Source organism: Bombus huntii, chromosome 11 (assembly GCF_024542735.1).
Source record: "Bombus huntii isolate Logan2020A chromosome 11, iyBomHunt1.1, whole genome shotgun sequence".
NCBI classification, from domain to species: domain Eukaryota; kingdom Metazoa; phylum Arthropoda; class Insecta; order Hymenoptera; family Apidae; genus Bombus; species Bombus huntii.
This window is the reverse complement of record NC_066248.1, coordinates 4,748,650-4,774,747: the sequence shown is the minus strand read 5'-3', so window position 1 is coordinate 4,774,747 and position 26,098 is coordinate 4,748,650. Positions and strand designations below refer to the sequence as shown.

The window sequence follows — 26,098 nt, the reverse complement described above, 5'->3', positions numbered from 1 at the left end:
TATATATATATATATATATATATATATATATATATATATATATATATATATATATATGTACAACGCATACATACATGAAAGTACAAGAGCTGTTACTCTTATTCACAAACAGGGAGCGTACAAGTGATATATTTTTGATTAAATTCAATTGTACAATATCATTCGCTTGTATGATTACGTTTACGATACCGTTAAATACTGAGCTATATCTTGAATTTGTTAAGAGCCCACTATTATACGTACCAGTGATTTTATTAAAATTAATTATAAATTTATCTATACCTGTATATGTGTAATGTTCGTTGCTATGAAGTGTAGGTTTACTTAGCGATCCATGATAGAAACGATGAAATTTTAAAAGAAAATGTGAGGGGAAAGGATAAGTAGAACGAATTCTGTGTCGTTACTTTTATTGGCGCGTTTGTCATTGCATTAATTTCGAATGATTATTGTTATCGGCTAGATTCGCTCCGAAATAAAGCGACTATTTGGTAACGATATATCGTGTTGCAATACAGCAATAACGAACCGCTAACATTTTTCTCAGTGCCGAAAAAACATCGTTACTTCGCAGCAGCTTTGCTGTAGTACGAAAGAAGCAAATATAATAAGAGGATTTAATTTTGAAAGAGAGGAAAAAGAGAACGCGTGTGTGCATGTGTGTGTATGAGCGCGCGCGCGCGCACGTGCGTCTGTGTGTGTGTAACATGGAGAGTATAATTTAAAAAAGAAATTTTTTAAATGAAATAAAAATAATGGAAAGAGAAATAACAGAAATGGTAAAAACCGTTCGCCGGGCGACGGGCGCAAAGTCGAAACTGAAATTTTTTATATGTAATCACTTTAAATGAATGTGAATGGCGAAGAGGCGAAATAAAGGAAAAAGCTCGAGACTCCAGTCGTGTTGCCCTGTTACATCCTGAACGATTGCTAAATTATTGTATCATTATTATACATACATTGTACAAAAAAGTGAAACAATTCGTCACAAATGGAATGAAATTACATACTATACTAGGGTTCATAATATCTCGTCGGTAAAATGTGTGAACGTGTCCGCGTGAGATAAAAAAAAAAATGAAAAAAAGATACTAAAAACAGAATGAGAGATGCGAGTATGCATGTGTAAAAAAAAAAACAAACGTAATTAACGATATTGCCTTGATTTGTAAATAAAATTTAATTACTTCCACTAATGAAATCTTCTCTGCGGATACCGAGCGGGCCGCGATCAGTCTACGCGGGCTCACCATCTTCGATTTCGTATGTTTTTTACTAAAAAGCCGCAATTGATTTTTTAACAGCGAGTATATTTTGTACAGTAACGGAACATCAAATATATATATAAATACACACACACACATATATATATATACATTATATATATGTATTTTTTAAAAAACGTGGAGGTGAGCCCTGTGCATCGTACCAGAAGAATCAGCTAGATTATGTAAATCTCCCATCCCTCCGACATGTCCAGTTTGCTCTGTGATTCTGTGTTTAATAAAAAAAAAGCAAAGAAAAATATATATATATATTATGTATATGTATATATGTATATGTACATATACGCGTTTGATAAACGAGTTCAAGTAGTTTTTGCATGATCCCCGTATGAAAGTGTCCCCCATTTACTGATTGTTGTACATTATATACGTACTTTAGAACAATTTTTACATTCACATATTCATTTGTAATAGTAAACGTTATTAGATTCTTGGAAGGAAAATTGTATTATGGTTTTCAGTCTTATAAAGAGGTATGGTAAATTTTCATCGTTGGTTTTAATTATGTCGTTAATATGATGGCAGAATTAGGTCCACAAAAAGATTATACTATTTAGCAAATTTATCATAACACAAGGTAGAGCGACATTTAATAATTTTTAGTGTATATTATGATATTTCGTAGTTTAATATTATAAAAAGAATTTCATTACATGAAATTAGATTGTACGAAAGGGTGTTAGAACAGGACTGTGTTTGAAATACTATTCTTTACGTTTGCGTATGTACCATATGCACCTCTATATTGGTTTAAATGACACCACAGTATTTAGGTCAACCTGCTCGATCGCACACGATTAATTTCGATATTGAATTTTCGCGAATGGCAATTACCTTACTATAAAGGTAAATGTCATGACTGACGTACATATGTTATTAGTTTCCGGTAAACCGCCTGTCAGTGATTAGAGCATATACCATACATGGTACTATACATGATAATATGTAGGTAGTGTTAAAACGATTGACATTCTGTCAGGAAAGGACCCTAAATTATAGGTAACTTCACTGATACTAAATTAAACAAAGTCAAGGGATATCTATAATATTTTGTAAATGTAATTTAAGTTGTATTTGGTGTGTATGTTTTCTTTAGATAAAACAGGTAGGCTTGCACTCTGACAAATGTATAGTTTTTATGCTTTTATATTAGAATATTTGGAAAATTTTCAAACGGATCAGATGATTGAAGTACCTAAAATCAAATCTATATTCATTTTGAGTTGTTAATTATATTTTCATTAGAACAGAATTTTTATTTAGCGTATTTATTTCAAATCGTAGCAATTGTTCGCAAATGTTTGAAAATCGATTATTTTTTTACAAAATAATGACATTGAGATACATTTAATAAATATATCCTAAGGTTAATTACTAAATTTTGTATAATTTTATTTATGTATTAGAAAAAATAATTTCATCGTAAATAAGATCATTAACTAAATACAGGGTAGATCTGACATCTGACATTATGTACATATATAGAACTGGGTGTCTCACGTTCTGAAATACCGACCTCGACAAAATTAGAATTTCTCACGCCCCCTGCGATTTGTTTCGGCGAATATAGAAATTACAACCATTGACTTAATCTGTGATGTGAATCACGTCTATTCTGTACATCACAGATAAGTAGATCTATGTATTTATATTTACTGTTGCAATTCGGCACAATGCACGCACGAGGCACCCTTATCATACATTTTTTTCGCAATCACAGTCACGATCATATATATGCTTTTGTTTTCTCTCTACTCTCTACTCATTTCTCCTTTCTATTCGAATCAGGTTCAATTCGAATGTGTGGCAAGTGGGTGACCTAGCGATAGCTTTTGTCATCCGTCCCAAAGCGGCGTAGTGGTCGCTAGACGCGCATGTTTGTTGAGAGATTTTGTGGTAGCGCTATGCGATTAATACACATCAAAACACCATCAAATGATGACATCTCCCACCACCAAAAATTGAACGAGTTGCCGGATCTGTGTATACTAGCGCTAGTACCTCATCTATGACTATACGAACGATAATGTGATAAAGGTGCCCTAAAGGTAAAGAAACTTGCGACATAAAAATGCAGTGAGTGTTAGGTCTATCATGTATCTCGTTTGTACTACAATTTCAATATAAAAAATAATATTTAACATTCTCAACTTCTAATGATTTAAACATATGCAACAAAATTATATTTGGCAAAAGTAGAGAAATATAGTACATATTAAATGAAAATATACATATATGTATGCAAATAAAATGTATCTTTATGTTTATACTTAATTTATTGTTAATGCAAGATGATATTCGCTATTCATTAACAAACAAAAACTTAATTTCTAACGCGAAAATTATACAAATCTGTGACTTAATCTTGTACCTAAAATGAGTTTTATATCCTTAACCTTAAATTTAAACTTGAGGCTATTAGAAGAAAAATAGGACATTAAACATAAATAAATGAATTATGATTCAGAATAAAATTTAACCAAAGAAGAACATTTTTAATGATTTTATATAAATATTTAATTTCATTTATTTGCTTTTATAAATATGATACAATCCAAACTAAATGACAATCAAATTATTGTGTTTATTAATAATTTCTTTCTGTGAAGATAACATGAATAATTTAACAGACGCACATTGGTTTCCCTTAACATCACAGGGAAATATTTATTCAATGACCAAATTGTGTTCTGTCAATGGTTCCAATAAGGTATTAGTGGCTTCTTTGAAAAGAAAAATATATTCTTGTGAATACCATTTGATGCCAAATCTACATTTAAGACCACTGGTTAAAGAACTACTTTTTACATACATTCCCAGTTTGTAACCTTAAATATTAACACTTTATCCAAAAACAATAGTTTTCTATATCTGATTAAAAGTTCCTATTTATTAGGTGGTGCAGAAATCATATCTATTGATGCTTATAATAAGTCTGACAGCGGTGATGGATTTGTGATAGGAATAACTATTTTGAAAGCAAGTACAGATACATCTGTAGAAAGATATCTAAATATATATACAGAAGGTGCCATAGATGGCGAAGGAGATGAAGGAAGTTCCATTGAAGCTATAGCACAAAATTGTCTTATGGTGGAATTAGCATATACACCGTACCATTTATATCATACTATATTACCCCAACAAAATGTTCCTAATGAGGTAATTTTTTATATTAGTAATGATCTTTTAATTATACTTAAACAAATGGAATTTAAGCAAATGATATTTTATGAATTTATAGCAGAATTATAACTTTTCCTAAGATTTTAGGTTGTTTGGTTACTCTCTGGCAGTGATTATAAAATACATATGATCAGAGAAGATAAATTAAATCACAGTTACAGCGAATCACCTATTGAAAAGTACTTTCCTGAATTGCATGATATCCAAGGAATTGCAATATGGATTAATATTTACTATTATGATAATTACAATTGGTATGATATATGTGAAACGAATTTTTATGCATTACATTATAATAACTAATAATACTCAGCTAACTATATATATAATATATATATAGTTATAATAACTAATAATTTAATTTGTTTAGGAGACTGACAGTAATCGGTTGTGAGTGTGGATTGGTCAATGTAGCTATAACTAATGTTTTAGAATTAAAAGTTTGCCGAAGTTGGAAATTAAGATATGACAGACCTGTTTCCAGTGTATCCATTTTTTCACTTCAAAATAGTATTGAGAAACCTTCTTTTCTTAGCTCTAATAGTAAAATTCATTACAAATATTAATATCTGTATATCCTAAAAAATCTTGATTAGAAATCAAAATTAATGTATATTTTCAATTTGTTGTAGACTCTAAATCTTTCCGAAATGATCAAGAAACAAAACTAAATGTTCTTGTTGTGAATACAAGTAATGCAGTTGTCTTTATGTAAGTTAATTTTGTTTTATATATGTATAGTAAAAAATAATTCCATATTTTTTATAACTAGGGATGTTCTAAATAATGGGATGGATGAAGATATAACATTAAATGGTAGTGAAACATCTGATTGCATTTTATGTTCTTGTATTGCTGACATAAATATGGATGGGCAAAATGAGATACTTTTAGGAACCTATGGTCAAGAAGTTCTTATTTTTTGTTTCATAAATAACTCATGGGAATTGATCATAAGAAAATTATTTGATGCACCTGTACATTCTATATGTTATATGGATATCACCAATGATGGAATGAAAGAACTTATTGTCCTTACACAACGCGGAGTGCATATATTACAGGTTATAATTTGTATTTAATTAATTAATTAATTATAATTAATTAATTAATTAAGTAATTAATCAATTATAATATTAATATATGACAAAAGTTTCAAAAATTTAAAGTAGACATATAAATTGCAGCATAATGTTATGGATGTCAAAGATAAGTGGAAAAAGCGATATAAAAAATTTCTTGAAGAAAATAGAATATAGCTTAATTTTCAAATTGCCATATAGAAAGACTTGAATTGAGGTTTAGTCTTCAGGGATTGAGAAGAGAGTACAAGAAATTACAAAATATAAATACACACGTTTCATATTATTGATATTATGTATATACATATGTGTATATACACACAAATGGATACATATAATATCAAAAAGAATAAAAGGAAATTTATTTTTATTATTACTATAATTGTAAAGTTGAATAATTTTAATAAATATAGTCAAAGAATAAAATATTGTTGTTTATTTCTAAATTAAGAAAGATTATTTACTTTTCAAATATAGCAAATCTATATCAGTAGATGACTCTAAATTATAAATTTTGCAGATTTTGTTTTAAGAATGAAATGATATTTTCATATAAACTAGTCAACTCACGTATTAACAGTCAAACGAATGCGCAATTTCACTGGTTCTTAAACCAACATGTTTCACGATGCATCGTATCTAGACTTCGCAGAATCAGTGACATAACAGACAGTTCAAAATAGTGTGGCACGTGCTTGAAGTGGAAATTGTCATACGTGTATCTTTTATGTTGTACCCACGCTTCTAACACTGATGATCGATATATTACATTACGTCTTGTTGAATATTTCGAAAGAATTTAACAGCGTATTTCATTCTTTTTCTTACGTGAATTAGAATGACTAGTAAAAAAGGACACACCCTCCGAATTGAATCAGAAATCGATAAAAACCGTGAGGACGGAAATTGGAAAAAGGTTATAGAATTGGCGGAACACCTGAAAGTACAGTACCCTAGTAATGGTAAATGTTTCTTTTTCTCGTAATGTTTTAAATAATCAGATTTACATGTTCAAAAATTTTTTTTTTGATAAAAGATTTGATAAAATTTTATAGTAATTAACTGTCACGTCACGAGTTTCGTAACCTGTTTATGTAAAAAGAAGTTGTTAAGTCATTTCACGAATTATAAGGATTACATGTATATCAATCAAACATAATTGTAGTAAAATGTCATTTGATATAAATCTTCTTAATTCAACACTTTTTTAAATTTAAATTTATCTGTTTGTTAATAAGTATATCTGATTTTAACAAATACTGATAATTGTCAATAAGAATATTTTTTATGCCTTCTTAGAAATTTATTTTTGACTTCGAAAAAATAATATATCTTTCTTATGAATTTTGTATTATTGAAATCTTAAATGAGGAAAATTGTATACAATTTTATTTAAGTTAATGTATTAAAAAATGAACATTTATATCTATATTTAATAAACATTTCATATTTCTGAATATTTTAATACCGTTAAGAAAATTTAATTTCATACTAAAATATATAAGATAAAAATATATATCCAAAATTATGTATTCATGGTGCTTTTGATTGTAGAATGTTTAGCAAATTTTTTATGTGGGGAAGGAAGATTAGAAAGCTTTTTAGAACAAACTCCACCTATAGATGCCAACATTGGAAAAGCTAGAAATGGACTACAAGAAACTAGAAAATACTTGATCCTTGCAGCAAATGAAAAAGATAAACAAGTAATTAAAATCATAATTAACAGTTTTTAATTGAATAAAAGATAAAAATTTATGAATCTGGTAATTTTAACTTTGTATGAATAATTAATAAATAATATTTTTAATTATAGGCTTTGGTTGTATTGGATGCACATTTACTACTTGGTAAATTGCATTATGCAATGGGGATGTATGAAGAAGCTCTTAAACATTATCAACAAGCTGAATTACACACACTTACAGAAAAACCATTACCTTGTAGAAGCCTACGTATTATTGCAGAATCATATGCAATTAAAGGTTTGCATCAGATATTATTTAAATCATTTAGTACGTTGCTAGTATGTACTAGTGCATTATTATTTCTAATACCACACATAATAGCTTGCCAGTTGAATAAAGGAATGATTTATATCTATCATAGTTTGGTGTCTTATATATTTCACTTAACAAATTTCTTTTTTAATAATTCTGTACTTTAGAACATTAAATATATGCTGAATTTGATAGTATTGCACTTAGTGTAATTATTCTAACAAAATTTAAAGAATTGCATATTTTTTTCTTATTTGTAATCTCTACTAAGTATAAATCATCTTGTACATCAGCCTGAAGGTAATACCTAATCAAAATTTAGTTACACAAGCAATGATTTTTGAAAATATTTGCTGTATTTTGAATATCACAACTAATGTACAACTTAGAGAAAGAAAGACTGTTTACTTTAGACACAGAGAAACATTTATCCTGCCGAAGACTGCGCATTATTGCTGAGTCGTACGCAATTAAAGGTTTGTATTTTGCTTCATTTTTATTTCTTTTATTTGCCATGTGTAAGTGTATTCCATTTTTTTATTTTTGTTTGACTATCCGTTAAAGTGTTATTGTATGCTTTATCATTATACAAAACATTTTTATTAATATAATAATCCAAATCAAAAATATTTTCATTAACTTTTAAAGGCTTGAAATATATGTTGCCTTGTCAATATCATTTTCATGCTTAATTTTATTACTTTCAATAATCTAAAAAAGGGAAAATGTTCTATTCATGGTAACTATGTTTCCTTACTTCTGTTTAAATTAATGTTTACTTGCATCTTATCAATATTGACAACTGCTGCATGATAAATGTATACTGTTTGAAAACATTCATTTTTCTGTTTGTCTGTTAGACATCCTCTTATAATATTTATTTTAATTAGTGGTCATTTTATAACATATAAAAAGACTCTTTGCATGTTTTATCGATAATAACTACTACATTTCAGTTGAAACAAAAAATTAATAGTTTATACCTACTATGCTGATGTCTTATTATGCAAAATGAAAATAAAGCTAATATACTTTCTGTAGATAATTTGATTGTTATGTTTGTATATCATAAACTTTATCAATGCATATAAATAACTGTAAGTGTATTGCATAAAATTTTATGAAATAAATCTGCTTAAAACAGTGCTTCTTTTTTGCTGCTTCTCTTATTCTCTGTGAATATAATATTTGTGTATTTAAAAATATGTACCTTAATATTAAAAATTATTGTTCTATTATATTCATACCAATCCTTAGACAATAGATCCTTTTAATAGATGTTTTTATTTACAACAGGTCTTTGTTTGGAAAAGTTACCACCAAATTCTAAATCAAAATATAAAATAGCAGAATGGCAAGAACAAATCATCAAATGTTATGAAATTACTGGGGACCTGACATTGGTGTATTTACAAGAACAAGAAAAACTTGCAATGCAACATCAAAATGGCACGTCTACCGTAAATAGTAACAATGCAGGTGATGATTCTTTTCAGCACATTCTTTTCCATCAGACAATGCTAATTGATGCTTACTGTTCCATAATTAATGAATGTATGAATAATGTTTTGATTGGTAGTCGGGATATTCACTGAATGAAAAAACAGTAGTAGCAAATAAACTCATTTTATTATTATTAAAATAAACATATTTTATAAGAATGTTGCATTAACTATGTTTATTTACATTTTTTCAGGTGATATTATAGGGTTGTTGGTGGAATGTGACAAAACTTGAAATTTGGGTTTTGTAGTTAATACCTTAATATCATTTGATCAACAGGTACATATTCCTCTCAGTCTTCGTATTGTTCTACAAAACATATCGGGCCAATTTTGGAAACTGCACTACAAAGGGCACCCATATTGTACATTCAAACTGGTAATATTCAAGGTGCAATAAACCGATACAGGTAATTAACTGTTTCTATTAATAAAAAATGCAAGGAAGAAAATGATAGCAAGAAGATGACAGCAATAGCAAATACAATTTAGAAAAAATATTTTAACAATTAAATAAACAATCTTTATTCATGAAATTCAATAACTTATAAGGGAAATTTTATCTGCTGTGGAGTCTACAACTACTCAAAGTCTTAGAGTTACTTTAACAAGACAATTGGCAGAAGTATTAGTTCGAGGAATTAGCGGTGCGGAATATAAAGCTCCAGAAGCACCAAGTGATTCGACAGGTAATATTATTAATAAAACGATTGTTATTATGATAAAATTTGAGATAAAAATAAAATATTAAGTCATTATTGTACTTTTCCCAGATTCTCCTTGGAAGCCAAAGAAATATTTAGGTCCTAATATGTTTGTGCCAAGAAATGAGTATGAAGAAACAATTCTGTTATTATTAATAAGTGAAGCTATGGCAGTTAGAGATGCTGTCCTTAGTCAATCTCCAGAATTTAAAGATGCAAGAATACATGCTTTTGAAAATGCCACTGCAGTATATGATCTCCTCACAGTAGTCGTTGTGAGATGGAGTCAAGTAGATTTGCTATATGAGGTAATTAGAATAAAGTAAAAGAAAAATAAAGACTCAATATTTATTTCGAATGAAAGTTTAATTCAATTTTATATCTTAATAGTCATTTGAAAGGGCAATGAAATTTTCTCATGAGGAAGCCCATGTATGGACTCAATGTGCATTATGTTTAATTAGTATGGGGAGATATATGCATGCATATAGGGTTTTGAAAGTAGTAGCAAGATTATCACCACAGAAGGTAATGCCTTGTCTTTTAGCTGCAAGGTTGTGCTATGAACAATTAAATATGGTAAGGATTATGTTCTCCTATAAAATAAACTACATAAAATAATACACTGAAAGCATATTCGATTAAAAATAGATAAAAGAAGGTATTGAATGGAGTCAAAAAGCACTTCAAAGAGAAACATCAAATTCTCAAGGAATGCAATCAAGATGTCATCTCTATATTGGTATTGGTCATAGTATTCTTGCTACAAACACTATAGTAAAAATGGATAAAACCTACCATACCAAAACAGCTTTAGAATGTTTTCAAAAGTATGTACAGTTAAATATAAAATAAAGAATAAGTTACGTATTATAGTATTATACATTTACTTAATAGGGCGCAACAGTGTGATCCAAATGATCATTTAGCTGAATACTATTTAGCACACGAATATGCAATTAACAGACAAATTAACGACGCAATGGTTCATGTAAAAATTGCGTTAAATCTTCGGGCAGAACACATTCCATCCTTGCATTTATTGGTATTACTGCTGTCTGCACATAAGCAATATTCAGAAGCATTGCATCTAATAAACAGTGTATTAGAAGAATATCCAGATAATTTAAATTTTCTTTATGTAAAAGCACATCTTGAATTACAAAGTATCGGTGGTGAACAAGCATTGTTCACCATAAGACATATGCTTTTACTTTGGAAAAATTTGTATGAAGATCAAACTAACGCTAATTGTAATGAACAGCACAGTGAGAAACGCAGTGAAACAAGAAGTGTTTTTCAACTGTATGCTTCTGAAATGTCTGATAAAGACTCTAGTATGTATTTAATATCTTTTCTCTAATTTGTAATTTTTAAGATTAAATTGTTTTATATAAAAATTTCAAATAGCAAAATTTTAAATAGGTTCTGTACATGCACAATCATTGGCTGCTTCAAGAGTAGAACAAGCCTTATCTGAAGTTGCATCATCACTTAGCTCTTTTACCCCAAAGCCTGGACCACAAAGAGCATGGCTATTACAATTACAAGTTTGGTTACTACTTACCGAAGTATACCTAGTTTTAGATCAGCCAAATGGTGCTGTTCTTTCCTTACAAGAAGCCACGAATATTTTTCCACTAAGTCACCATATTATGTATACAGTAAGTTATATTATCAAACAAAAAACTAAAGATGAATACTTTCTATTTTGCATAACTTCATTATCATGATACAATGTATTGAAGCTACTTCTCATTCCAGCGGGGTCTTCTTCATGAATATAAATTGGAATATATGGAAGCAAAGCAATGTTATCAGAATGCAGTTTCAATTAATCCATCACATATCAAAAGTTTACAACATTTGGTAATGTTTATTGTAATTTATAAAATAATAGTTATTACTGTGTGAAATAGTATACAATTTTTTAACGATTATTTTTATTATTAGGGATTAATTTATCACTATTTGGGAAGTCAAAGGTTAGCTGAAAAAACTTTACGGGATGCTGCAAAAATTGACCCAAATTCTCATCAAACATGGTATAAAAATATTGATTTATTTCCATTTATATTTGAAAGTGCAATGGTCTAAATTTTAAATAATTATACTTTTAGCCGAATTAAATCTTTTTATTTGTAGGTATAATTTGGGAAAAGTGTTGGAATCCTTAGGTGAAGTAGAAGCAGCAAGTGATTGTATGGCAACAGCATTGGAAGTGGAAACCACAAATCCAATATTACCAATTCTCTCGATTCCAGTTACATTTGAATGATTTAAAATTTTAATTGTTTAAATATAATTAAGGACAAATCACAATTTATTGTGCAACATTGGCATTTGTTTGCTCTTGTGGCAATAGTACCTGCTTATCTCTAAACTGTTGCATTATTGTACAAATAAATGAATTCTTTAAAAAGTATTAGAATTATGCAAATAATTTATCAATAATCAATGTAAAAATCTCTAATAAAGAAATAGTTATAAGATACAAAATTATTATTCCTTTAGATTTTTTGTAATATTTAATTTTAAATGTTTTCTACGAATAAATTTTTTATATTTTATAGATATATTTATATTAGATAATATCAAACAAAATATTAGAAATACGTTTATAAATATTTATTTTTATACATTATAGCTGTTACACTATTTTTATCTTATGATATTCTACTATTATATATTTATTCTATACCTTAACGCTATATTGTTAATATATAATTAAAAAAACATTAAGGTTAAAACCAAATGACTGTAGAATAATAATTATTCAATAAACATTCTAAAGGGAATGTTATTTCGTAAGAATTACGTTCCGCTAAAAAATATTTTGTTAAATATAAATCAATTTACTTTTTATTATTGAAAATGCATATAATGTAGGTTATAATATAATATAGGTTATTTTCTTCTGTTTGCACATATTGTGATTGAAGGTAAGGGTTTTTTAAAGCTACTAGATAATGTTAAATAAATTTATTGAACATCTTACAAGTTACAGTTGAATGTGTGCCCTTATAATTTATTACGGTAGAAATATTTTTACAGTGGATATTGATTGATTAAAATAAATTCTAGACTTTTGCTACAAATATTTATAAAGTAATATTTTTTAAATAAATATCTTTGAAGGTTTAATATTATAAAAATTTAATAATTATGTATATATATCATATTTTTTAATTTCAAAAGAATTTTAATAAACGAAACAAATGGAGAAAGATATACATGAAGTATTGGAGAAACGAGAATAATTACGATACAATACTGTATATATGATATAATACAAAATTCGCGTAACTTCACGATAAAATCACTAAAATTTAATTTACTCAGAAGACTTCATAAAATATTTTCACATTGGTGAATGATGAATTTTTCTAAAAACTTACTGTATACCAACAAACTATCGTACAATATTTCTATATAGACTGAATTTAAACGTTTTTTATTTAGTACAATATTGATATTTCGAATATAGTATCATTATTTCCTTAATCACACGTACAAGTATTGCTTGCAATATCATTAATTAAAAACAAAACGTAACAAGAACCTTCTAACATTTTTAATAATGCAATCCAGGAAATTTAATAATCGCATAAAGTTTTCAATTTTTTCGAATACAATACAGAGACAGCATCCTCTGCTGTATCAGATACATATTCAAATATAAAGCGATTGAAAATGAACATTATTTTGTAAATTGAACACGAAATAGTCTTCAATATTGTATTTTCTGTGAAATTAACACCAATTAGGCGCTACATCGATGTACGTAAGGTATAAAATTAACATTCTTTGCCGTGACACCCATTAAATTCCCTTCCTTACCGTTAATCGTGAACGCCGCTGTGCGCTTCTCCATCCCCCGTTCCGTCTCTTTTTAACGAGATTACGAGACTCCCTGTCCTATTCTATCGCGTGTCGCATTGCGCGTTTATTCGTGCGCAGGCTCACTGCAACTTAGACACAGAACTTTTTCGAAAACCTTGCTTAACAGCAGCTAGGCCCTTTGAGGAACTGCGTCATGAATCCATATTTTCTGTGTCCTATCAGGTCGAACATCGATTTTTCCCAGTAACGATGCCCAAAAACAGTGTTCCGTAAATACTGTTAACCCGCGGAACGTCGTACCGCGTCACGTTTAGCGCATCACGCATCTGCAGAGCTTACGGCTATGCGTAATACAATCGACCAACTATTATCATCTTACTCCTTTTTTCTTTTCATACTGGTCGAACGATACTTAGAGAGGGTTACAAGGCTCTACTGCATTGAACTTATAAAGATGTAGTAATACTGAACGTATGAAAGACGCAACTGTAATAATTATATAGGTTAGGAACTTTGACATCTTTTTTAACGTACAAGATACTTAAATACGCTTATAATAAAAGGGGGAAAAAGCATGCTACAAAGGATAATAGTAAATAACGTAAATTAAGTCAGTGATTCTTTTTTACATAATTACAGTGGAGAAAATTTGTTTGTTTGCTGATAATACATTAATAGAATAAAATATGCTAAAATTCATTGCGAAAAATATTCAAGTAAACGATATTTTACCTTACTAAATCTAACCAATGAAAATATTCCTTTTTTATATTTAAATGATTTCTTTTTTACAGTAGTTAGTTTCTTTCTGCAAATATTTTATTTTCTACATATTGTACTTTTACAAAATATGAGGCAATAGCTGTACAGAAATATCGTAGAACCAATTTCTGCTTTTTTTCTTTCTTGTATTAGAAGTTAATGCTTATTATTGCAAAAAAATTGAAATTATATGGTTAGTTATTGGAAATTTTTGGGAAGAGGATTACGATGAACAAAAAATTCATTTAAACAGATATCTCGTACATATTTTCATGATCAAGATGTATTTATGCTTGTTACTGATACTGGTCTTTATATCGTAGGTTCTTTTGACAAATCCAAGGTGACCTTGGTATATTTTCAAAAAATTGGCGTGGAGGAATCGTCACTTCCGTTAAGTAGCTACATACGTGAACGTTCTTTTTTGCCGCACGCATGCTCATCGCTTATTATTGATATCGCGAACATCGTGCGACGGCGTTACCGCATATCGGTCACGGCCACCAGCGAAACTGTTAATTATCTATTAGATACGAACGAAGTTTACGAATATCGATACTTAAGCGACATCGTAATTTTAAATGAATTAAGAGTTTTAGTATACAGGAAATAAGCGAACAAGTCATTTACACGTCGATGAAGAAAACCCGTGTTATATTTTATCGCACCGTGACTAGATTAGCATTTAATAGAAAGCTGCACTTGCAACCATATTACAACTTCATTATGATAATCAATATTAAATAGTAATTACACTATGCAACAGTTGAACAGATATAGCAAAAATATTGTGTTATTAAGACATTACTTCATTTTCTTCAATAAACTAGGAAAATGATATGGTGTAGAAATGTTTCGAATTATGTATAAACAACATCTGTACTTACCTTTAATTAATTTGTTCTTATCATAATAGTATAAATTATATTATACATTTTGCAATACACCATATGTCTCATCTTGTACATTTAAAGAGTTAACAACTATGTATTCATTTTATAAAATTAATAAATGATCACTTTATCCGCACCTAGCTCATAATTTAGAGAGCTAGGTTATGTAACTAAATAAAATTTCATACAATTACAATTATATTTTTAATCTTAAAAGTAGATGCAGCAAGGTAAACGATAAGATAGACAAGCTTATAATCCATAACTGATATATGATTATGTTGTATGACGTAACATGGCATAACAGTATAGTATATAATATGTAGTTAAAGTAATATATGAAAGATTCTATTTTATTATATGTTAGAATTATGCAAATTATAACTTATTTCTCTTCCGAATTAATTTAAAATCTATAATTATAAATGTTACAGGTTGTTAAATGTAATTGTTTCAAGAATGTCTAACAAAGGTTTATGTATCATACTTAGACAAATATCAAAATATGTATAGTATTCAAGTATAATATTATGATTATCTTTTTAATGATCGAACAGTAGATTATCTATAAATGTGCCAGTTTAAGAAGGAATTATGTACACAAATTCTTTAATGAGTGCAGTTTTGTCTTTTAATACTAAACTTAAGTAGCAATAACTGATTACGATAAATGAATACATGTCATTTTAATTATTTGGTCTTGGAAAATCTAATTTTTATGTGAAGTACAATTGACGAATTACTCGCTACATAATGTTGGACATACCGTTGACGTAAGGAAATAAAAAAAACAAAATAACTCTGAAACGTTGTAACGTTTGAAATTACCTGGAACCTTTTAATTGTAAATGCAACAGAAACAATTGGTTTATTGGACATTTCCTTTTTTCCTCTTGCATAGAATCGTGGATTCGTCATTCACATTTTTCTCCCGCGCGTCATGCGATGATCGTATTCAACGTAATCAACCGATACATTCTCGTAAATCGAATATCTATCCTTTTAGTAAGGTGTTCAGTCTCCATTCTGCCTCATCATCTTTTTTTTTTTTTAAGATATTCGTAATTCTTATGATGACTCTGACTAATACAGAATTCAGTTTAAGATTGACTTACCTATCTCTATTTCGGTGGACCTAAATTATTATACAATGCATCATCAAAATAAGAAACGTAAAATCTCTCAATTTTGTAATTCAGTTTATACTAGATTAAATTTTTAAAAATTATTGCACAAATTTACGTTCAATTCGTACTTATATGATAAATTATTCGAAGCAGATTGCAATGTCATTAGATATTCCTATGAAATTATTAAATAAATAAATAAATTATTCTGATATATGAAAAACGTAAAGAAATGAATTAACAACGTGTTGTAAATTGTATCATGCCAATTTAAATTGTGTTTATCCATTGATGTAATACTACGCAATCTAATTAAATTTATGCACATCGTTACATACGTACAAAACTGAATGCTAATTTTTTTACAAATCAAATTCTTTCTATCTACGAACTTATCTATTCTTCACTTTATTTCCATATCTTTTGCTCCGACCATTAAGAATGTTAAACCCACCTAAAATTATACAGGTCAAAATGGAACTAAAGCACTAAGAAGAGCTAAAATTTTTTGCATAATTCAACGATGATAAAAGCTCTTTTGAGAGGCATCGCGAAAACAATTTATCTCGCGTTCTGATCTTCGAATTTTAATTTCAATATCGTACCCGAAAAAGAATCTACGAATAACTGCAGCAAGGAATAAATTTTGGGAATTAAATATCACAATCGATAGTTGTTTCTTGGCCTGAAAACGGCATTCGCCTAATCGCACTATATTCTTTTATCCAACGAACGTGTACGCGCATTATTTTTATTTAAGAAGATATCGACCGATGCTATGAAAGGACATTGAAACCGCCAGCACTTCTGGGGTTAACGCAAGGGATGGTCCACGTGAAATAGGCCATCCAAATATTTCCTTTCCATGAGAATACGTGAGAACAGCATCGATGAATTTTTTGTAAAAATTTTATTGTAATAAAAAATTTCAATGAAAAGTTTTGTAAATCGCGCGTAAGGAAAAATAGAACTTCAAGGAATAGAAAAAGGTAAGGATTTATATTACTGAAAAATTATTCCAATTCGCTTTATTTATCTAAATTAGTAAAGATATGCAAATATCAATTAACATGTCTACTATAAATAAACGAATGAAAGATACAACTCTCTAGGGCATGAAGAAGTTTGATTCAGTGATAAAGTATTCGAAAACGTTTCCTATAAACTATAAGCATTAATCCATCGTGACCCAATATCATTCGCAGGACGAGACAGCGAAGCAGACTCAAGAACCTGTTTTGCACCTGACGACTGTCATGTAAGATGCGAATTTCCGGCCATTCCAGAAACTGGAGTTGAAATCAGAAGCTGACTAAAAATGACGAATGTTATCGGGATTATGATACCAAACGAACGAAATATCGTTGCAGCAATTATTCTTGTCGGTAGAATAAGCTACGATAGCTTAGGGCTTAGGGGACTAACGATATAGAAATCGTAAGAAAGCGAATGAAAAGAGAAAAAGAGAGAAAGAGAGAGAGAGAGATAGAGAGAAAGAAAAAAAGGCAGAAGAGAAAAGGTAAAATGGAAGAAGAAAATAAGCATAAGATAAAGACAAAGATAGCAAAGAGGAGGAAGAGAGAAAAAAGAGAAGGGATATGGTAAAGAAGAGAAAAGGAAAAAGAGAGAGAAAGAGAGAGACGTAAGGCCTAAACGCAGCCGAAAAACGCGCTCATTGACCATTGCATTCGAGCCATCTCTCGCAGGGAAGCCCGGCTTTGACCCGGTAGCCGGCGGCGGCACAGTCCGCGCGGCTGCCTGACGCATTGCAGGTGCGCGTCGGCCAATCACAGGCCTGGTTAGTTCGCCCGGACTTGTCCTGTAAACACGACCGCACCCACCCCGCATGTAAAGCGGATTTGCACGATTGTCTATGACGACCGTTCTCTACGTTGGACGTCGTGTCGTTCCTACTTCTTCCCATTTGTCCAATTAAAAACCAGTCGTTTTTTCAGGGTTTTCGCAGAGGAGAAGCCGCACGGAACTATCTGTCGATCGCGTAGGAAACGACGCAGCGCATCGCCGCGTGAACTCCCCTTAACCCCCGTCTAGACCGTCGACCAATCAGGAGACACCGTCATGTAGCCCGTTAGGGGCGGCGTAGTGATACCTGACCGAGACAAGCGGCAGAGAGGCTCGTACACCGAGAGAGAACGGTGGACTCCATTGCTGTTCGGAGTGCGTTTCTCGTCGGCCGTGTCGTATTGCGTGTCTGTCCGCGCTTTCGTGCACACAAGTTTTACTTTCCACGTTGGCCCAGAGAGAGATTGTGAATAGTATCCTTTGTGTTCAGTGCCTAAACCGATATTTCAAATCGTCGAGCGTACTGAGATATAAAAGAACCGAGCCAAAATGGTAAGTCGAATATGCTTTCTTTCCTGGTGCGTGTGCCTATGCGGACGTCGTTCAGCGGTCCCTCGCCCTCACCCTCCTCCTAGGCTTTCGTTTGCCGCATTGACGCGTCGAGTGCACGTGCAACCTACCGATACGCATTTATTGCAAAACTTCTTTTTTTCCATTTTTATCCGATTCAAAAGATTTCATTTCCAGATCCTATGATATTTTTCCACTTTATCCCACGTATGTTTTTTTTACCTACGCACTATTGCAATATTACATTCGTAATGGCCGGTATGCGGAGATGGACCGACTATCGATCCATTTCTACTCCGATGGCTTACATACGTTTTTCTCAGTCTCTTTCGAGATGTCATGAATTGTGAAACTTCCTCCGATAAAAATCGCAAAAAAACATCGAACGATCTAAACAGGAAACAATGATTTTTCAAATCTTCCGGCCGACCGTCAAGATACAGCGTTATGATAAGGCGCTACGGTGAAAACTTTTTCAGAGTCAACGTCGTTCGTATTACGTTGTGTCATGTATCAATGTAATGTGTAACGGTACGTTGGAATATCGAATGACGCGAGAAAACTTTCTTAAAATCGTTAATTCACAACTTTTATCTACATAAAATACCTTATCTTTAGATTATCAAATCTAATGAGATAATAATTGCTATCGTATTTTTTTTTGGATACATCAAGGAATTCCAATTGACGATAAGTTACTAGCGCTAAATTCGAATAAATACATTTCTTCATTTATTCGTCGAAAAAATTCAAGTTTTATGTGAGATATTTCTAAACGTAACAATAGTAGTTGCATATACTGGATAAAATCTTGTCGCTTATAGGCTTGATACACCTCAGTATCGTTTTCGTTTCGAAAGGAACTTGTTTTCATCATACAGTACAAACTCCAATATTTCATCCAATTTTTATCTTGTATCTAACAGGTTATTTTTTCGTAACATTTTTTAGGATTAAAGTACTTAATGAAAGAGTACAATAATCTTGTACATTTTCTTTTATCATGCGTAATCCGTTTTTTTCGCGATATTCAATGTTTTTCTTATGTAGCATATAGTATTCGACACAGTCAACCGTTACACGGTATACCTCACTATTGATTTTCGCGGTCTCTTGCTGTTGCGCCAATTTCCCTGATTCCTTGTACGTTCTTGCATTCATCTTCTTCTAACGATGACTTCAATTAACTTTTCACAAAAGTTAATTTTTTTTAATACGAAAATATAAACATTAAATTCTACATTTTATTTTTATACTTAATCACGAGAACTTTATGAGAATTTTATACTCACAGTATAATATAAACACATTTTTTGTATATTTTCTAATTGCATAAGTTCAATTTTTATGATTTCAAATCAAACAAGATCATACGCTATGTAGTATTCAAATTTTTGAAAATATTTTCCATTTTTAGTTGCAGTTTTATGATGTTCGACGATGTTGGTCGATCGTCTTACCGCATAACCTAAAATATAGATACGACCATTCTAAAGTGTTTCTTAAGCATATAAATATTTAGTTTTTATAAATAAACCTTCAGTTGTATTAAAAATTAATTATACTCCAACGTAATATAAACTTTTTTAGTTAGATTCTTAACGAATATATATATATATATATATATATATATATATATATATATATATACACATATATACTTTCCTTTTAATAAACAACTGAAATATTAAATATCGAATTATTAGTTTATTTATGACATTTGTTTTTATATAGGTCTAGGTGCTCAATGGATATTTTTGTATAAAGTATATAGAAGAAAGCATAATATGTAGTACATATATATATATTAATATATATTTATATATATATGCACAACTGACCTATATTGTAAGGTGTTTTATTCTAGAAGTCATAGGCTGATTTAAAACAACTTTTTATATTAACGACTGCACTTCCTTATCATTTATTTAATAGTTGTTTGTCTACAAATACAAAAATGTATTTAATTCGTTATTTTATTTAGGGATCTGATTATAGCAACAGATAATTATTTCTTAGATATTCTTCGACCGGAACGAGCTTATGGTAAATATTTATTGATAGTTAAACAGCCACGATATGTATTTTATTTAGAACTAAGGTTGAATGAATTGGATTTCCGATGAAATAAAACAAATACTTTAAGTTTAATTGGTTGTTAGATGTACTTGCGATTGAACGTATACAAATATAAGCATAGCTTCATTTGAGAAATGAATTCTTCATATAGTATAAGTTTATCGTATGGTTTGACTTAGATTAAATCTCGGTTGTGTGTCTTAGTTAGATGTTTGATTGAATCTAATTCGAGTAAGAATCGAAGCTTCTTCGAGCGTTCAAGCTTCGCTCTACGATTTTTCAAAAATACACGTTGATTAGCAGGTGTCTTAATTTTCCAATCAACGGTATCCTAAGTATCTCGACCCCCCCCCCCCCCCCCGCGCTTTTTCTTAGTGAGGGTGGGGCAATACCTGAACGGACGTAAAGCGTTTCTAGTTTTCAGCAAGGTGGCGGCATTTCCTCCAGATCGAAACATCGGCAATGCATTAAAGAGCGTTATGCATTAAGCATGAAAGAAATGAGAAATTTTACAGAAAATAATGTTCATTGCTGTCAGGAATTTTACTCAAAAATAATCTTTCTTTGTAATCGTGTTACGAATCTCGTCGATGAAAACTTAACGTATTATTTTTGTGAGCGTTTCTACAAAATATAGAATGTTCTTCATTTTCTCAGCATACACACTTACTCCATATGACATACTTCAGACAAAAGTATATCTTCAGTATATACTCATAACTAGCAAGTATATAAACAATAGAAAATATATATATTTATGTATTTTATAAAAGAGAAATATAATTCCCATTATTGCAACTAATAGAATGGTATTTTATGATATATCAAATTATTTGTATGATGTCTGATAAAATAAAGATCCCATGTAATTGATTTAACAAAATTTTAACTAGATTCTTTTAACAATATTATGCTAATAATGTGAACATGTAACTGTAACTTTTATTTTTTATTTCAAGGCTGATCAACTCACAGAGGAGCAAATTGCAGAATTTAAGGAAGCATTTTCGCTATTTGATAAGGATGGGGATGGTACTATCACAACCAAAGAGTTGGGTACAGTTATGCGATCGCTAGGACAAAATCCTACAGAAGCTGAGCTTCAGGATATGATCAATGAAGTGGATGCAGATGGTATTTTACCCTAATCTTATTTTATAACTGACGTATAACTCATTGCATTGTTATTATTCATTATGCAATTTTTGTATTTCTTAGATTGCATGTGATATCAGCATCATTTTCAAATCTATCAATTTAGATTATCATTCAATATATTTGCATAATGAAAGAATGTTTTTTTACACTGTTATCATTATCTCGTTGTTAAAAACATTGGAAAAAATCTGATTTCAGAAAAAATCAAAACTAAAAATACTTGGAATTGTAGGTAATGGCACAATCGATTTTCCGGAGTTCTTAACTATGATGGCTCGCAAAATGAAGGATACTGACAGTGAGGAGGAAATTAGGGAGGCCTTCAGAGTATTTGATAAGGATGGAAATGGTTTCATATCTGCAGCGGAACTCAGACATGTTATGACAAATCTTGGCGAGAAACTCACTGATGAGGAAGTTGATGAAATGATTCGGGAGGCTGACATTGATGGTGATGGCCAAGTTAATTATGAAGGTTGTGCAATTAAATTTATATTTACTGTAATTTCTAGATTAAATTACTTTTATCAATATTTCGTAAATTTTGATTAAAAGTTTTAAAGCATTTGTGTAATTTCTAAGTTTAAATTACATATTTGCAATAGTAACTCTAACTGTGTTATATTCTTTGTCTAGAATTCGTCACAATGATGACATCAAAGTGAATGCAACCTGTGTAATGGAAAAACTTGCAACTTGGAGTGGTGTTGACGTATTAAAATAAATCAAGAAACAAAGAAAAATATAATGTTAACAAAAACGAATCGACCAGAAAGTGAAAAAAATCTTGTATCTGGACGCAAAGATGTCTTTAAAACGCGAAAAGTCAACGTCCAACACGCGTTAATCATCATTAACGATAAGTAATACAGGGCAATTGTTTAATTAAAGAGTTATACCACTAAAAATCATTATCTCTAAATACACAAAATACTTAACTACACGCAACATAAACATAAAAATACATATTACACACACACATAAACGAATACAAAAAATATGCAGTACACACATAAACACATCTATACATAAAAGATGATTTATTTCCGTATAAAAAATATAATTATATATATATATAAAAATGTTAGATATATATATGTATAAAAAAACAGACGCGCATGTTTGTTGATGATAAAAGTAAATAGTGTTTCCCTACTTTCCTCTCTTTTTGGCCTTTTCCTATTTCTTCTCTGCACGTATCTTTGAAGACTTTCACATGCAAGTTTTCCTTGTAAATTCTACTTTTCAATGTATTGAAAAAAGATTATTAATCAGTAGACAGAAGAGAGGAAAAGTATTAAAAGAAGGGAAAAATCTAAGGCTATTATAGCGCATTGTGTAGGTTCGTTTATTGATCGAGATAAGTTGGAAATTTATTCTACTTGTTTCTCGATCAAGAAGAACGTGCTTGTGTCATCGATACAGCATTTGTTGTAGCGAAAAGTTTTATCAGTAACGTACATGTTAAGCGTTTGTTTTACTTTGCCAAAGAAAATTCGGATTGGACATCGTTTTCCAGAGTTCGAAATATAATGTCTTCGACCTTTGGTTTATCGATGATTCCGTACATACTGAATTTGTTACTACGCCATAATGGATAATTTAATTCCTTTAATAGCTGAGAAATAGTATCAAAGAAAAAGTATTAGGAGGATTAAAAAAAATACGGAGTATCCTCGAGAAGTTCAGAGATGCGCGTAATGCTATCTTGGACCACGTTTATGAGATCTATGGAATCGGGTTATATCAAAGTATTGATATTTCTGGTGAAACGTCTCTATGCTTTTTCAGCTTTGTTAAGCCTTTGAAAAAACCTATATAATACATGACACGTATTATACATGTACACATATATACACAGACACACAAACGCGTACACAACAAAACATGTAAGACATATTTCACCAAGTGCGTTCTGTATCCAATTTCATTATAATCTCCCGTTTGTATCTTATCTCCACTGAGAAAGCCTTAAAACGCGTGCGCGTTACACAACGTCGACACCACTTTTGTTGAAATATAAATGAAAGCACACAGAGATAGGGATGAGGGATTAAAAAAGAAGTCAAGTCACAACAGTGATTGGTGCATTATATTTTCCTTCGCCCAGGGGTGCGTGCCAGTCTCGCAAGATAAGCAGGAGAAACTGGTGTGGTTTTGTGAGATTCGTATGATAATGTTAAGTACTAAGAGAAAAGAACGATCACCGAAAAGTGGAAACACATGCGTGTCGGTGATTCAGTCATTAATATATATGTAATATATATTATATATACATATATATGTATATATGCACACATATATACACATATATGTGTATATGTATATATATATAAAAACTAATTTACGAAGAAAAAAGGAAGAAAAGAAGAAATAATTCCTCCACAGTCCTTTATTATTTAATATTGAAGTGAACAAAATGAGAAGTACTTGTATTTCTGGTGACCTAGATCGCATTGATCATAAAAAGACAAAATAAATGTACCCTCATTTTTAGGTCACAACTACTCAATTCGTTTCCTTCATTAACCAATGGACCTCTCGTTTCAGCCATTTTTATCTTCATCGTCATTTTCAATGGCATCTAGTAATAGTTTGCCGACAAAATGTATGTGTATAATTCACTGTCAAGATTCGCGTTAACATATCTACGAAGTTTCATCGATTCGGAAGCCTTTTATAGAGATATTAAGGCATACGAATCGCAAAAGGAGAGCTCTTAAAACTATTTTACTTCACTTGCGGTCGTTCTGATAGTTGTTATCGTTATTGTGAACATAAAGTTAAAATTTAGTGATTTACGGCGAAAATGTTCTCACTTTGTAAAGATGCAAAAAAAGAAAAGGAAAGAGGAATCACGACAAAGTCCTTTTGTAAATGGTGATATAGAAGTTATTCAAAGAACATCCCTATTTAAATGCTTAAACAAGTTATTGCTCGTTTCATCGATCATTGACGGTTAGTGTTTAAGTCTAAGTTAAAAGAATATATTCCAATATTTAATATTAATTTTATATTCGTGTCGCAAGTTATACATAGTCTAAACTATAATTTTATGAAAGTTCTTTACAGCGGGCGCTAAGAACGATATTAAGTTTTAAAAATGAAAAGAAAAAGCAAGTCAGTATTGTATCTCAAGAATAACTAAAGCTTGAGATCTATTACAGAATCATATTCTCGTTTTCTTCAAGGATCGTTTCCCGAAACATTTATTCCTCGCAAATAAAATAGTGGAGATTCTACTTCAGTCACTCTTGTTCTCAATCTTTTGTCCGAAACTATATAAAATATTAAAATGCGATATTTATGAAACTCCGTCGTGACGTGAATAAGAAGTTATTTATTTTTGATGTTTATCTTTGAAAAATAATTCCAATAAATGTATTTATTCATTCGGCTAAAGAAAAAATATTCGCTATATGTTTTTTTCTCCTGTATTTGAGATTGTACATTCATAATTTCTATTTTATGTGAGATATTTTCCGCCATATCAAAGGCATACTTCACTTATCGTGCATGACGAAGCGACACAGTTTGTATAAAGTGTTGATATTAAGTTAATAAATTGTTCCCATACATTAAAGTACTGATTAACTCTTGTTTCTTTTAATGTGAGAATAGCAGGTTTTTTAGTTTACCAAAACAGATTTTTTTAAGTATATCACCACTCTATTATATGTAAATCTTAATTTATTCAATTTATTTATAAATCCAAACGTAAAATGCATTATAACCGAGCAATCAAGTATTACTAATATTAACATTTTATATAATGACAAACAATTTTAAGTTAAAATAATATTGAACATCATGAACAAATTTGAAATATATATATATATATATATATATATATATATATATATATATATATATATATATATATCATTAATAGAAATAATACAACATAAATATTTTAGTTTACTATCAGTCATAAAATAAGTGTAATTTAGGGACTAATGACCTAGATCTTTTAATTTGGAATTTTCAAACAATAATGCTACTATATGTTACATACCAGATAGTAACAATACGGAAATTTCAATATCTTAAAATAAATAAAATTAAAAAATTTTTTTAAATAGTTCTACAAAGTATTATATATG

General features: G+C 30.0%; 3 protein-coding genes and 1 long non-coding RNA gene across 9 annotated transcripts; 3 read left to right on the top strand and 1 right to left on the bottom strand.

Annotated features, from left to right (window-relative positions):
* The first annotated feature begins 18 nt into the window (after window positions 1-18).
* Window positions 19-5,930, top strand: LOC126871444 (KICSTOR complex protein kaptin-like). Of its 5 annotated transcripts, none has more exons than XM_050630292.1 (9): window positions 19-2,285; window positions 3,075-3,334; window positions 3,946-4,105; window positions 4,183-4,448; window positions 4,560-4,726; window positions 4,843-5,015; window positions 5,105-5,183; window positions 5,245-5,536; window positions 5,660-5,930. In XM_050630292.1, the coding sequence occupies exons 3-9, from the start codon at window positions 3,961-3,963 to the stop codon at window positions 5,729-5,731; spliced, it is 1,194 nt and encodes a 397-aa protein (XP_050486249.1). In that variant the 5' UTR covers window positions 19-2,285; window positions 3,075-3,334; window positions 3,946-3,960; the 3' UTR covers window positions 5,732-5,930. The 5 variants fall into 5 exon arrangements, with proteins under 5 accessions (XP_050486249.1, XP_050486247.1, XP_050486248.1 ...); XM_050630290.1 differs by having other exon boundaries at window positions 3,896-4,105; XM_050630291.1 differs by having other exon boundaries at window positions 3,075-3,362.
* Window positions 5,931-6,113: 183 nt separating this feature from the next.
* Window positions 6,114-12,185, top strand: LOC126871427 (tetratricopeptide repeat protein 7B). Of its 2 annotated transcripts, XM_050630251.1 has the most exons (15): window positions 6,114-6,516; window positions 7,109-7,260; window positions 7,371-7,539; window positions 7,968-8,030; window positions 8,851-9,033; window positions 9,337-9,466; window positions 9,609-9,745; window positions 9,830-10,068; window positions 10,151-10,339; window positions 10,412-10,590; window positions 10,658-11,097; window positions 11,186-11,424; window positions 11,525-11,629; window positions 11,714-11,805; window positions 11,906-12,185. In XM_050630251.1, exons 1-15 carry the CDS (start codon window positions 6,393-6,395, stop codon window positions 12,036-12,038), a joined length of 2,574 nt encoding a protein of 857 aa, XP_050486208.1. In that variant the 5' UTR covers window positions 6,114-6,392; the 3' UTR covers window positions 12,039-12,185. The 2 variants fall into 2 exon arrangements, with proteins under 2 accessions (XP_050486208.1, XP_050486209.1); XM_050630252.1 differs by lacking the exon at window positions 7,968-8,030.
* Window positions 12,132-14,106, bottom strand: LOC126871475 (uncharacterized). Its single transcript, XR_007691659.1, has 2 exons — window positions 13,601-14,106; window positions 12,132-13,505 (listed from the first exon to the last, which is right to left on the bottom strand). It is a non-coding gene; the product is annotated as an uncharacterized LOC126871475 (long non-coding RNA).
* Window positions 14,107-18,506: 4,400 nt separating this feature from the next.
* On the top strand, window positions 18,507-25,581 carry LOC126871467 (calmodulin). The gene is made up of 4 exons (XM_050630354.1): window positions 18,507-18,740; window positions 21,797-21,971; window positions 22,228-22,470; window positions 22,632-25,581. Exons 1-4 carry the CDS (start codon window positions 18,738-18,740, stop codon window positions 22,658-22,660), a joined length of 450 nt encoding a protein of 149 aa, XP_050486311.1. The 5' UTR covers window positions 18,507-18,737; the 3' UTR covers window positions 22,661-25,581.
* The last annotated feature ends 517 nt before the right edge of the window (window positions 25,582-26,098 follow it).